This window comes from Rhinoderma darwinii, chromosome 3 (assembly GCF_050947455.1).
Source record: "Rhinoderma darwinii isolate aRhiDar2 chromosome 3, aRhiDar2.hap1, whole genome shotgun sequence".
Classification (NCBI taxonomy): Eukaryota; Metazoa; Chordata; class Amphibia; order Anura; family Rhinodermatidae; genus Rhinoderma; species Rhinoderma darwinii.
This window is the reverse complement of record NC_134689.1, coordinates 27,354,486-27,368,979: the sequence shown is the minus strand read 5'-3', so window position 1 is coordinate 27,368,979 and position 14,494 is coordinate 27,354,486. Positions and strand designations below refer to the sequence as shown.

The window sequence follows — 14,494 nt, the reverse complement described above, 5'->3', positions numbered from 1 at the left end:
CCGCAATTGCGGTCCGCAAAAACTGAGGTATTTTACGGTCGTGTGCATGGGGCCTTAGGCCTTATTCAGACGAGCATGTCTATTTTGCATCGCAAAAAAAAGGAGCGTATTTCATGCATTTCAGTTCTGTGTGGTATCAGTGTTCCTGTTTTTTTTTTAGCAACTGGTGCATGAAAATCACGGACACACTCTCTTTCAAAAACCACGGACGTGTGAATAGCCCCATTGAATTGCATAGGTTTGTATGCTGTCCGTTTGTTTAACGGGCAGCACACGGACGTATAATACGCTCGTCTGAATAAGGCCTTAGTAAATCCCCTCCTGTCTCTGAGGCTCCAATATTCCGTACAGTCTTGCTGTATTGCTATTATTGAATGTAATATTGAATTGATAGCTAAACTGCCCCTACTCAGTATGGAGACAGAATGCTTTTTTTGTACAGCATGCAGCAATAATTCTCAATAGGTCATCTGCAATATCTATAAAATGAAGAAAAATCCCCTTAAAGGGGTTTTCCCATGAAGGACATTTATGACATCTCCACAGGATATCCACCTATCTCTAGAACGGGATCCTCCAAACCCCGTTCTCGCTTTTTGTGCTCATGCTGCCTCCCGGCCACTTCCTGATTACATGGTCGGGAGTTATGCAAACAACGTAAGTCGCTGAGCTACGCTGTTTCCGTAACTCCCGACCATGTAATCAGTAAGTGGCCGGGAGGCAGCAGGGGCACAAAAAGCCAGAACCGGGTTTAGGGGGCCCCGTTTCAAGAGATAGGTGGGTGTCCCAGAGATGGGACCCGCATCGATCTGACATTTATGACAGATCCTGTGGATATCAAGTAAAATAGTCGAACAACAGCACACGTCTCCAGATGATCAAAGTGTTTTTATTGTCAAAACATCCACGACAGACAGGCAACGTTTCGACCCATAGTGAGTGTGGGGTCTTTGTCAAGGCTTGACAAAGACCCCACACTCACTATGGGTCGAAACGTTGCCTGTCTGTCGTGGATGTTTTGACAATAAAACCACTTTGATCATCTGGAGACGTGTGCTGTTGTTCGACTATTTTACTTGGAATTCTACAACATGCCGGAGTGGGTTTGCCTGGCTTGACAGCGTGCACCGCGCCAGACTCGGGATCTGTGCTGCTTCAAAACCTTTCTTTTAGATCCTGTGGATATGTCATAAATGTCTCTAATGGGAAAACCCCTTTAAGGGTAAATTAAAGAACTGCCCAACAAAGTAAATGTTAACTTTTTTGTATTTTTTTAATTATTATTATTATTATTTCATTTTAACCAGACGTTGCACCTTCAATGATTCGCTTACTATACTATTCTGAGTAAAATGAGTCCACATAATTTATATGTGTCATTACAGTTTACACGCATGGCATTACCCGTGAAATGTAACACTCTGGGCTGCTACTAGATCTGTGATTCTGCAAATTGAGCAATGGTGATCTACAAATTTCAATTAACATCTCGTCTGGGTGTGATGCTGAATCACAACAAATGTGTGAAGACAAATATATGTAAAGGAATTGGTAGTTACATTTATATTATTACTAAACAGCAAGCAGAATCACTCCCTGGAAAGACGTTATTTACGTGCTGCAGAAAATGTTTTTACTTATATGTAGAAATTTGTAGAATTTTACAAAATTTGTATTGTGCAATTTAAACATCTTGGGGCTCTCTCGCAGGTATCACACATTCCTATGTAGCACAGGGCACATTCGTATAGTTTTAATGAACACAGCTTCTTACCTCTCAATTTCCCGTTCTAAAGTGGCATGGTTTAAAGTGGATGGGGCATATGTACATTTGCATAAAAGTGGGCGTTCTCTGGGTGTTTTGTGGCCCTTCCCAGGCTGATAGGGGGTGGGCCTTAAAGATGTCTATCACAAATGGGGGTGCAAATGTTGGTAGGTATGCAACATATACAGTGCCTTGCAATGTCTTCCTTGCAATGTCTTCCTTGCATTGTCTTCCTTGCAATGTCTTCCTTGCATTGTCTTCCTTGTAATGTCTTCCTTGCATTGTCTTCCTTGTAATGTCTTCCTTGCATTGTCTTCCTTGCAATGTCTTCCTTGTAATGTCTTACTTGCAATGTGTTCCTTGCAATGTTTTCTTTGCAATGTCTTCCTTGTAATGTCTTCCTTGCATTGTCTTCCTTGCAATGTCTTCCTTGCAATGTCTTCCTTGCATTGTCTTCCTTGCAATGTCTTTCTTGTAATGTCTTCCTTGCAATGTCTTCCTTGCAATGTTTTCTTTGCAATGTATTCAAACCCCTAAAAAGTCAATCAATTTGTCTAAAGGACACTTACACGAATTGTCCCAGCCAGTATATTTATTGTATATCAGTAGGCTCTTAAAGTGGTTGTTTCATTAGGATAAGCCCTGCCCATATGCCGTATGCCCTTTTAGGTGGGGGTGCCCTGCTTGGGATCCCCCCTACGAGCCAGAGCGAAGAGCCACTCTGTTCTGGCTAACTTGACCCGTCCATGTTTTGTATGGACGGCCATTCATTTGCCTGACTGCAGCCTCCACCTGTATAATCAGATATTTCCAGGTGGCACCGGGAGTCGGACTCGCAGCGATTAGCTGATTGCCGCTGAAGCTTCTTTCTGAAAAGTACATTTTCAAACTCACAATTCTTTATTTGTGAGCAGATTTTTTTTTGCATTTTAATAAAAAAATAAAGATTGAAAAAGTGATGGATTGTAAAATAATTTTTTTTACTTTCAATTCATACTGGTGTCTGGAACAATCTATGTGGAATCCAGACTACTCTGTTGACTTTTTACGGGCTTGAAGACTTTTGCAAGGCACTGTATAGTGTGTATTAAAATAATTACCGAATTGTAGCTCTTTTTGCTATGTTCAGTAAAATTCCTACTATGCAACATCCGTTAGTCTAGAAATTGTGAAAATGTGGCATTTGGTTCCAACACAAAACTGCTCATAAAACTAGAAACAGAAAACCCTGAGATTAAGGGCACGTTCAGACGTGGCAGATTTTCTCCGCTGCAAATGTTGGTGCAGATTTGGGGCAATTACGTAACGAATCTGCACCAACATTTGCATATTTGACAGGTAATTCAGACATTGCAGAAAAGACAGCGGACTTGCCACAGATTTCAGTTTTTGCATTGCAAAGGCTGGAATATGCAGTGAAATTCCGCTTCTTCTCCGCAACAGACAGTGCATGCTGCGGACAGAAAATTCCACACCGCAGCCTATGGTCCGTAGCGGAGTTTTCCACAACAACTGAACTAACTTGCCTAAAAATGTATAGAAACAAATGTAAAAAACGTCCACTAGAGAATTCCACTGAAATTACGCCACGTCTGAATGTGCCCTAAAAAGCAAACACTTTATGTTAGCGTTATTTATTTAGGACCATCTTCCTGGAGGTCCTCTACACTCCACTGTATATAGCTTTCTCTTACTGTCCAGTATATGGCACCTGTCATCCCGCTATTGCCAGATTGCAGGAATTTTACTGTGTTATTTGCTGTTTTATATTTGGTTGTACTGACTGTATACTATTATAATCGTGGTCAGTAGAGATGTCAAACTAATTTCAGCCTGCCCAAAGATGACTGGGCAGGTAAAGCATTCAACAAATCTCAGACAGAATATAAAATTCTTTATCCTTTTCTACTCTTTGGGGGGATTCACACGAGCGTGTATTCGGTCCGTGCGGGCCGCGTGGTTTTCACGCGGCACGCATGGACAATACAAGTCTATGGGGCAGTACAGACAGTCCGTGCTTTTTGCGCAGCGTTTGTCTGCTGCGCAAAAAGCGCGACAGGTTCAAAAACTCTGCGTATTTCGCGCATCACGCACCCATTGAAGTCAATGGGTGCGTGAAAATCACGCGCACCACACGGAAGCACTTCCGTGGGACGAGCGTGATTCGCGCAACAGCAGTGAAAAGGATGAATGAAAACCGAAAAGCACCACGTGCTTTTCTGTTTCCGAACATCCAAACGGAGTGTCTTTGCGATGAGCGAAGCCGGACAAGCGTACCGAACTTCACCGGGTTCGGCCAAACTCGTTTTGGCCGATCCCGGCAAAAAAATTATCGGTACGCGACGTCAGGAGATAGTCACTGTCCATGGTGCTGAAAGAGTTAAACTGTTTCAGCACCATGGACAGTGACTTGCGATCCCAAAATACATTAACCTGTAAAAAAAAAACGAAGTTCTAACTTACCGATTACTCCTGTCTCCTTCCTGCAGTCCGACCTCCCGGGATGACACTTCAGTTCAAGTGACAGCTCCAGCCAATCACAGGCCAAGCACAGGCTGCAGCCAATCACAGGCTGCAGCGGTCACTTGGACTGCTGCGTCATCCAGGGAGGTGGGGCCCGATGTCAAGAGAGGCGCGTCACCAAGGACGCGTCACCAAGGACGCGTCACCAAGGCAACGGCCGGGAAGTTCTCGGTAAGTAGGAACTTTATCTTTTTTTTTTACAGGTTTTTCGCTGTTGTGTTCGGCATTCACTGTCGAGGGTGCTGAAAGATTTAGCTCTTTCAGCACCTTGGACAGTGACGGGCGTTGACAAGCCTCATCTCTATGATGCCGGCTGCGCGAAAATCACGCAGCCGCGCATCAGACACGCATGACACACGCAGCTGTCAAATGGTTTTTGCGCTCGCAAAACGCTGCGTTGTTTGCGCGCGCAAAAACGCAACGTTCGTGTGAATCTCCCCTTTGAGGTAAGAATTTCATGAGAGTGGAACCATTTTTCAGGCGTCCCCCACGGTAATAAGTTTGGGAATAACTGTACAAATAAAAAGCAGTTTTCCATAATCACTCATGTATGTACCTATATTGACCACATGGGGCACCCTTTGCCGATCTTTTTTTTGCACTAAAAATCCTAGCACATTGTGACAATGATCGCTACCTGCTGTTTATTTTACTATCTCCATCTCACTGAAAGCAAAGAAGGTCATTTGCATTCTCAGTATATATTTTATTTGCCGTCTCTGTTTCTCTTGGTAATAAAGTATAATGAGCAGCCTGCAGTAAAGTCACTAATAATGAGCGGGTACAGCTGGCAGAGAACACATTTTTAGTCAGGAGTGGTGACAATTTGGTGATTGCTGTTATGTGGCATGAAGTGTAGCATTGCCGCTAGGTGACAGGTACTGATATAATAACTGTGGGAAATACATGGGTATGTCTATTAAATGAGAGGAGACGAGCTTCACTTCATTCATAAAATTCATAAATGATACCCCGCAAGCAAAGCCACGCTATTTAGACTAGTCAAAGATGGGAAACCCCTTTTTAGAATGTAGTCATCCCGATAGTCACCAAATCCCTGGTAGTCTGGCTTAACTAACCATTGTTGATCGGCTGTTGTTACTACAATAGGGCATTGTCTAAAGGGCCTAGACTATTAGGGGGGCTCGCAGCCTGCCACCTACAAAATGCGCTTTATACTTTTAGGGTAGATGAGGGGGATGGAGGGAATCAAAGCTACTTTTAAATAAAGAAAAAAAACAACAAAATGACTCATATTGCTCAGGGGCCTGGCCCCAGTTAATTCTTAATCCCCCCTCACCGGGGCAAGCTCAGTACAAAAATGAGGAATTACTTAGACGTATTGAGACCGCCATGGTATGAGCCTCGCAGATCTTTTCTCTGGATCATAGACCTCCTACTAATAGGTATGTGATGGACCCCCCACTGGGCAAGGGACCCCCGCTATTAAGTCCATATGCCATAATGTGACACGGAAAAGGGTTGTCCAGATTGGACAGTCTGGGGAGATAGCTGTTGAAATAACATAAAGTAGCTTAAATAAAACAATAAAGAAAAATCTCTATATCTTTTCTAGATTAAACTATCAAGTTATGTTAAAGGAATGATTTTAGTTGACCGTAATAGTTGACAGCGAAAGGCGACCTGGAGCCTGGAGGGTGATATCTGATATTAACATGATGTATTTATAGTCAGTGATATGGAAAGTAATAAAGCAGCGCAGCATATGATAAATGATATTTCTAAGTTACATTTTTAGCAAGCATATGCTTAGTTACACTTACTGTATAAACTAGGTGGGAGACTATTTCAGAACCATATGCTTTTAATCGCACAAATAAAAATGTTAATATTCTATTATACTGCAATAGAAAGCTATGGTTACTTCCTTAGTACTATCGATAGGCATGTATAGGTGGGGGTCTGTAAGCTGGGACCTTCACTAGAACCTATGTGTTCAACCTGTGTATGTGTAGCCTAGGAGGTACACGCCACATTTCTAAAGGCCTTTTTACATGGGACAATGATCGGCAAACCAGCTTTCATGTGAATGATCGTTCCCGATCATTGCCCTGTGTAAACACGGCAATGATCAGCCAATGAATGAGCAAACGATCATTCATCGGCTGATCGTATCATTTTTGCAGCACTAAATATTATCGTTGTCGGCAGTACATCTCCCTGTACACAGGGAGATGTGCTGCTGACATGATAGAAATGTCGGGGGACGAACAATCGTAGTAACGATCGCTCATCCCAGTACATAACCAATCATTGCTCCTTGTGAAAGGAACAAACGAGCGCCAAATAACGAGCTGCCTCGTTGATCAGCGCTCATTTCATTGCCCATATTGGCTGGTGTAAAAGGACCTTAAGGGGTACTCGCACTGTCCTATGAAGTAATTTTTATTTGCACAGAGTATAATCATAGGTTTGGGGGTACTGTGACGTAATTTATATCAGTAGGAGGTACTACACTGTAGTCGAACAAAGACAGCTCCTCTGAATTGTGTAGTTCACTCGCAATTCATAATCTTTGGATCTCTGATCTCTTAACTTTGAGGTACAGACATCCCGGAACTAAATGCCTTTGCATACGTCTGGACACTCTATTGATATAGTAACCGCTATTAAAGGGTTATTCCAATCACAGAAAGTAATGGCATTTTGCTAGGATATGCCATCCCTTTCGGATCGGTGAATAGAGCTGTGCTGTGCTTCTCTGCACAGCTGGTGGATGGGAGGACCACTGTGCAGGGATAAACTTTGTAGAGGCTGCAGCTCGGCACTCACAGGAAGCCTTGAGCGAAACGCGTCGGGGTCTGAGGTGATGTCTTGTACCTTTTGATCATTTGTTATGTGTGCCCCAGGTTGGTAAACATTTGTCTTATACTCTGGTCTATGCGCTAACACTTGTACCCATTAAGGTATTAGGTTTTTAAAATTTTTGACAGTAGGTATAACGCACACTTTGTATCCAATATTTAAAGGAACACTCTGGTAAAATTTTTTCATTTTTACCCCCGTTCAGATAGTACACTAAGTGAAAGGATGGACCGGTCATTCTCTTACTGGGCACTTGTTGCTGAAATATCTCCTCTGATCCTGGTTGCCGTTGTGTCACGTGACGGCAATGTGGCTTCCCTACAGTATCTGCTGTGTGGACTAGAAGTCCCTTTCACTATGCATTCCTATGAAATTCACATTGAGCATCTCATAGGAATGCATTGTAAAAGCAACTTCCGGTCCACACAGCAGACACTGTAGGAATCGGACGTTAACGTGACGGCGGCTGGTATCGGAGAAGATAGTTCGGCAACAAAGCACCCGGTAAAAGGATTACCTGTCCTACCTTTTAACAGGTCTACTTTCCAAACGGGGGCCATGATAAAAAAAAATCCTGGGAATGCTACCCTTTCCCGTCGCTAATATGCCTATTTACGTCGGGAAAGGGTATTTAAAAATGGCGCCCGCTCAGAAGCAGAGTGTTGCACAGCAAGGACCCAGCAGCAATGCCTTCGATCAGAAGAATTTCTGATCGCAAGCATTTAACTCCTCAGATGCCGGTGTCAGATGTGACCACTGGCATCTGTGGGATTTTTACTGCCCATTTCACTGCCGGGCCGGTTTCACTTCGGGGCCGGTGTACTCCTAGCTCAGCTGGGAGCCTTGTGAAAGCTCCCAGCCCTGCTATAGGATGATTGCTATTGAGACATGCCTGTTGCAGGTCTCAATAGAAATGCACTAATTTTGCCATAGACTGCAATATTGTGATATTGCAGTCTGTGACATAAGCCATCTAATGATATCTTGGCTAAAAAATAGTAATAAAAAAATGTCAAAACGTTTTTTTTAAATATAAAAAAAATCAAATCACCCCCCTTTCACTGGATCACATATAAAGATAAACAAACAAACAAAAATAAACAGAAACATATTAGGTATCCCTGCATCCAAAAATGTCCAAACTCTAAAATTATAAAAATATTTTTCCAATACAATGAACGCCATAGCAGAAAAAAGGTCAAAATTGCCAATTCGCTGTTTTTTTTGCCATTTCAGCCCCCCAAAATGTTTTAATAAAAAGTGTTCAAAATGCCCGACATTCCCCAAAATGGTGTTAATAAAAACTACACCTTTCCACGTACAAAAAGACACCTTACATAGCTCTATACACAGAAATATAAAAAAGTAAAATTTTTGTTTCTTTCAAATGTTTTCATTTTTTTAAAGGAAGAATACAGGTAATGCGTCATTTTCACCGTACATTGAACACCATTAAAAAGAAACCCATAAGAAAATGGTGGAACTGCTTTTTTTTCCAATTCCACCCCATTCTGAATTTTTTTCCATCTTCCCAGTACATCACACATAATATTAAATAGTACCACCAAAAAGTACAATTTGTCTAGTAAAAATGAAGCCCTCGTATGGCTGTGTCAACGAAAAAATAAAAAAGTTATGACTTTTTGAATGCGGGGTGAAAAAAACAAAAGCATAAAAATGGAAATTAATTTGGTCATGAAAGGGTTAAGGGTATGTGCACACGATGAGAGGCTTTTACGTCTGAAAAGACAGACTGTTTTCAGGAGAAAACAGCTGCCTCGTTTCAGACGTAAAAGCTCCTCCTCGTATTATGCGAGGCGTCTGAGACGCTCGTAAATCTTGAGCTGCTCTTCATTGACTTCAATGAAGAACGGCTCAAATTACGTTGCAAAGAAGTGTCCTGCACTTCTTTGCCGAGCCAGACATTTTACGCGTCGTCGTTTGACAGCAGTCAAACGACGACGCGTAAATGACAGGATGTCTACACAGTACGTCGGCAAACCCATTCAAATGAATGGGCAGATGTTTGCCGACGTATTGTAGCCCTATTTTCAGACGTAAAACGAGGCATAATACGCCAGTCTGAAAATAGGTTGTGTGAACCCAGCCTTACTGTGATTTTTTTTTCTAGAATCAACTATGTTTATATAATTGTACTTTGTATTACATGCACATATATATTATTTTTTGTATATCCTCTGCACTTTATTTTAGATTTCAACTTTTTAAAGGCGGCTGTGTCAACGCCTGTGATTTAATTTTAGGTGATGGGAATTTCAGTCTAAAAGCCCCAATGGAATAATTATGATCCACTCCACCCAGCATCTCCGTACACTTCTGCAATTACCTAGAACTAGCTTGTCTCTTGAAATCTCCCAGCTTGAATCATATGGAAGCTGTAGAGGATCCACGTAGATGTACTCATGTCCATCAGGGCTGACCGACTCAATCACCTTCCACCGAATTTCATAACGTGGTTTCTGCATTTAAGAATAAAAAATTAAACCGTTCGACGTGTAACTTACTGATCATGATTTTGGTTATTATTAACATGTACATGTGAAATACAGAGGGGTTTCCATACATAACATGTGAACAAACGCTAAAAAAAGTACAATAATTATGAGTAATCGATTGGTACAGAAGGAGAGAGGACCCTGTTTGTGAGGGCTTACAATCTACAAAGGAAGGTGAGGGTGGAAGCTTTTCATCCAGCAGGGTTATTGAATGTTGTAAGCTTTTCCGAAGATGAGGGTTTTCTGGTCACTTGTAAAGGTTTCGTTGGTGGGAAAGATGTCTGATGTGTTGGGGTAGCAAGTTCCAAAGTATGGGGGACGCTCAGGAATCTTGGTGACAATGATGTGTGAAGCAGACACGAAGAGAACAGAGAAGAAGGTCTTGCGAGGACCAAAGGTTATGTTTGGGTTTGTATCGAGTAAATAGGGCAGAGATGTTTAAGGCTCCAGATTGTGAAGAACCTTTTACAGTAGGTCATTGTCAGTATTTTGAAATGTATTCACTGGGCAATGCGTAGCCAGTAAATGGACTGGCAGAGAGGAGAGGCAGTAGGAGAGCGAGGGGAGAGGTAGAATTGCTGGGTAGGGCAGCGGAGCAAGAATGTTAGAGGGAAGGCCACAGAGGAAGATGTTGCAGTAATCTCGGCAGGAAATAATGAGGGCATGTACAAGAATTTTGGTTTACTCAAGACTAAGGAAGCAGCAGATTTATAAAATGTTTTTTTTTTTAACTCTAGGTGGCAGGAGGTGGTAATGGTATGGATGAGTGGCCAGAAGGACAGGACAGAACTGAAGGTTATCCCGAGGCAGTGGACTTGTGAGACTAATGAAAGTGCGTAGCCATTGACTGTGATTGATAGGGGGGATAAATAGGAGGGTGGAAAGATTATTTATTTTTTGGTCCATTTTGATAATTAAAATCTTTGGTTATATATAAATAATACAGAATTTGAGTGGTCAATAATTTATCAGAGATGGAATTTGAGCGGGTCAAGCAAATGCTCCAACTTTCTATTGGTCTGATTATCCTTTACTTTGTACAAAATCGACCTTGGTATCAATTTTCCCTGAAAAGAAAATACCACATTGTTCAAAAACATTCTCTTAGTCTATAGGGATACACAGACTAATACAGACACTCCTTGTTAATGGCATCAGTGAGATTATCTATGGCATTTCACCATCTGACCACATTTAAACTAGTATAATTTTATGTAGTTATAATTCTTGGCTCGTTTGTATTCCTTTAGGTTTTTGCCAGAGTAGAATCAGATCTAACTGGGAAGAGACGTATAATGGAAGGTTCCCAATTTTAGATTCAACCCAAAAATGTGGGCAACAAATATCCCGTATTGCATGTGACCACGGCCTTAGCGTTGGTTTTTTGTATCAGTGGACCACAGACAGTATCATTGTTCTAAACTGCATGTAATATGCAGAAATATCAAAATACCTGAAACAAGTAAAAAATTTAAGTACAAAAATTTCAAAGGTGCCAATCATTTTTGTGTGGTACAGAACGCTGAATCTGAAGCCTTGGCTCATGATCGTACTGAATGTAAAACTATTTTATTTTAGCCGACCCACTCATTTTCATTGGACCTTACGTCTTCCTAGAAAATCCCTAGACTTAAAAGTAACACTTATTTACTCCTCTATTACCAAGTGAAGATCTGGAAAGTTTCATGATCCAGAACCTGATGGGTCTTGTTGATATTAGATTAATGAAATTGTTCTGAATCTGATTTTCATTGTACCCAATCCAATCTACTCTAGACTTAACAAAAAAAAGCCACAAATACAATTATTACTATATTAAAGCATCTTCTTTTTTTTTTTTAATTAAGGGAATAGAACATTTACTCAGTGGAAAGGGTTAGTTTTAAAGGATGTCAAACTTGGCAATCGCCTAGTGCCACTAACCTCCAAGTTCTGGACCATCAGGAGCAACCTGAAAGTGAAGCATGTCATTCTTCTCTGCCCTGGACCACCAGGGACTGTATGTAACAGATTGTATAGGGGCTTTTAAAAACAGATCCAGAACAATTCCATTAACCCCTTTAGTGTTCTAGACTACCAGGGAGTTTACCATTGACCCCTATAATATTTAGGCATTTTCTGGTGCTATTATTTGGGCACTGAATGGCAATATTATGTGGGTATTGTATGAAAATGGTATTTGGCATTGTATAACAGTATTTGGATATTAGCGTTGGGCTAATAAGTGCATATCTTTTGTTTTTTATATATTGAAATTTTGTGAATAAAAATGGTGAGTTGTGTGTGTGTGTGGGGGGGGGGGGGAGGGGGGGGGTCTACTTTGCTTGTTGTCCATGGTCCCACAACCGTCTCTGCCAATGGATGATAGAATTGAGATACAGTAGGAAAATGTTAAATGACATGTATTACTTTTTGTACTGTAACTTCTATACTGTTATAATACATCCATGTCCCTAAAGATTCCCAATGTCAGAAGGGCAGTCTCAAATCTTTGACTTTGAAAGGGTGAGTGCATTTTGAGAAAAAGGCATGGAACAACTAAAAACATTAAAACATGGAAACCTGAGAACAGATTTTGGGGAATAAATCGCATCAATAACGAGATTTGTATGTTTGAACAATACACAGACTTAGCTAAATTAACCCTATGTATTCTCTGGATCCCCTTCAAAACCCATGTTAATGTATTTGACAAATAGAAAACACAAACCTTTCGCCAAAGAACAATAAGAATTATGAGGAAAATCACAAACAGCACAACCAGGGCAAGAACTGCGAAGATTAGCACCACTTTGAAGGTTAAATCTGAAATATATATAAATATATACAGATATATAAGGACACTTAAATAAATGGTACTAATATATACTCAAAGTATTTATAAATAGTTTTACCTTGATATTAATATATGTATAAAAAGGGAGGGAGCACTACACAGGAAAAGGAACATCCTGCAAAAGTGAACTGTGAATAACTTATTCTACAGGAAGAGATCAGTAATGTCCATGAAAGGCAGCTTATCTCTGTATAATCGTCATATAATTAGTGATATGGAAATAAATATATTTAAAAAATATGTTTAACATAAAAGATTTGATTTAAAGGGTTTGCCCACTTAGAACGGTCCCCTGGAAATTAGCTTCGTTCAGTATGTCTCCTGTTTGGGACCTCCAGCAATCAGCTGTAATATGTAGGGGAACCCGGCAGCAACAGTTCATGTTCCCTGCAGCGCCACCACAGTAGAAATTAAGCATTACACAGTTGCCATTAAACTCAATGGGCTTCCCATGCAATGCATGGACATGCTGGGTCCTCCAGAGCAAGAGAATCTCTTCATAGCAGCTCTAGCTAATAGATGAGAATCTGGAATGAGAGAGCCCCATCCATTTATTCAGAATTCACTTATAGTATATTTGAAAATGGGTTTTCTAAACTGTACAACCCCTTTAAATTATAGTCCATATTCTGCTGAGCCCCATTCATGGATAATGAGATAGAGTTCAATGGAGAGGTGGCTGTATTATTGCCACTGAACTCCACGGACAGTGTAATGGGGGTCATTGGACCTTACTATTCTCTCCACAGGTGAGGGTCCTGTATCAGGCAATTATGGCATATACTGTGGAGGTCATAAATGCTTCAAATGGGAATACCACTTTAGTAAAACCGAAACTTTTAGTTCTGATGATGAGACCCTAATAAAATAACGACATACTCACAGTGAGGCACCAGGGTGACATCCCGGTGGTGTTGAACTCCAAGATCATTTTCACCAGCACAGCGCACTGAGAGGGATTCTCCCAAACTTCGGATATGGAGTACACTCCTAACTTGGAACGTTCGATATTCCGGCTGGGTATAAGTGGTGTTCATGTCAAAATCCATTTGTGATGTTGTGCGGTCCAGGGGTTTCCACCTCTCCCAACTCTTACTGCTACACCTGATGCTTTAGAGGAATAGAAAAAATAATGAAATTTTTATGGATTCTCTTTTTAAAACATTTCTTTTTCCAATATGTACTTATATTTCTAGACATTTAATAGCTTAGGAGTTGGATAGTTTTATTTGTGTATAGCCGGGCAAAAAGCTATTATTATAAAATCACTGCCCGAGTATTTAAACCTGATGAGATATCGTTAAACCCTGTTGACTTTGCTTTTTGGGTAAAGTTTCAGAGATTCTTACTTTTTCATTTCACTGCAGAAGAACCAGGTGATGTTTGGCATTGGCATACCTTTGCCCACACATGTCACTAATTGTCCACCATTCGCTGGATGAGTGTCAATTATTTCCTGGATTTCAACTGGAACTAAAAATGTATAGAAAACACATTATATTACATTTGTCTTGTGCTTACACACTAAATGGATTCTGTAAGATTGATTAGTTTTAATGGGAATGTAGCCAATGAATTCACTGGGAATATCAGATTGTGACCCTGTGCACTTTATCGATGCATTTCGAGATGGCACCGCTGTTCTGTAAGTGAGTCCACATGTAGCATAAATACTGCGGATTTTCCGCAACAGATTTAATTGCGGAAAAGCCACAGTGTAATACAGTAGCAGCAAAGTGGATGAGATTTGAATAAATCTCATTCACACGCAGCATAGAAAACCTGCCTAAAAATTTTCATAAATTGACCTGCGGTGCTTTTTTTAAATCCACGGCATGTCAATATATGTAGCGGAATCGATGGTCTTCTGTTGCAGGTTTTCCCCATTGAATTCTCCATGGCTACGGATTAGTTTAAACCTTTTTTTTTTTTACGTGCTGTTTCCGCAGAGGACATTCCAGCCGAAAAAATGGGTGGTGTCACCACACACATTTATGGCATATCCACGGGATATGCCATAAATGCCTG

At 40.9% G+C, this 14,494-nt stretch overlaps 1 protein-coding gene across 1 annotated transcript in view; it reads right to left on the bottom strand.

The window, feature by feature from the left end:
* PDGFRB (platelet derived growth factor receptor beta) overlaps positions 1-14,494 on the bottom strand; it is a 124,527-nt gene that overhangs the window by 27,060 nt on the left and 82,973 nt on the right. The window contains exons 9-12 of the mRNA XM_075856176.1: positions 13,816-13,939; positions 13,350-13,576; positions 12,341-12,435; positions 9,462-9,594 (exon numbers count right to left, since the gene is read on the bottom strand). Of these exons, the coding sequence (XP_075712291.1) occupies positions 9,462-9,594; positions 12,341-12,435; positions 13,350-13,576; positions 13,816-13,939 (579 nt within the window). The remainder of the gene's footprint in view (positions 1-9,461; positions 9,595-12,340; positions 12,436-13,349; positions 13,577-13,815; positions 13,940-14,494) is intronic.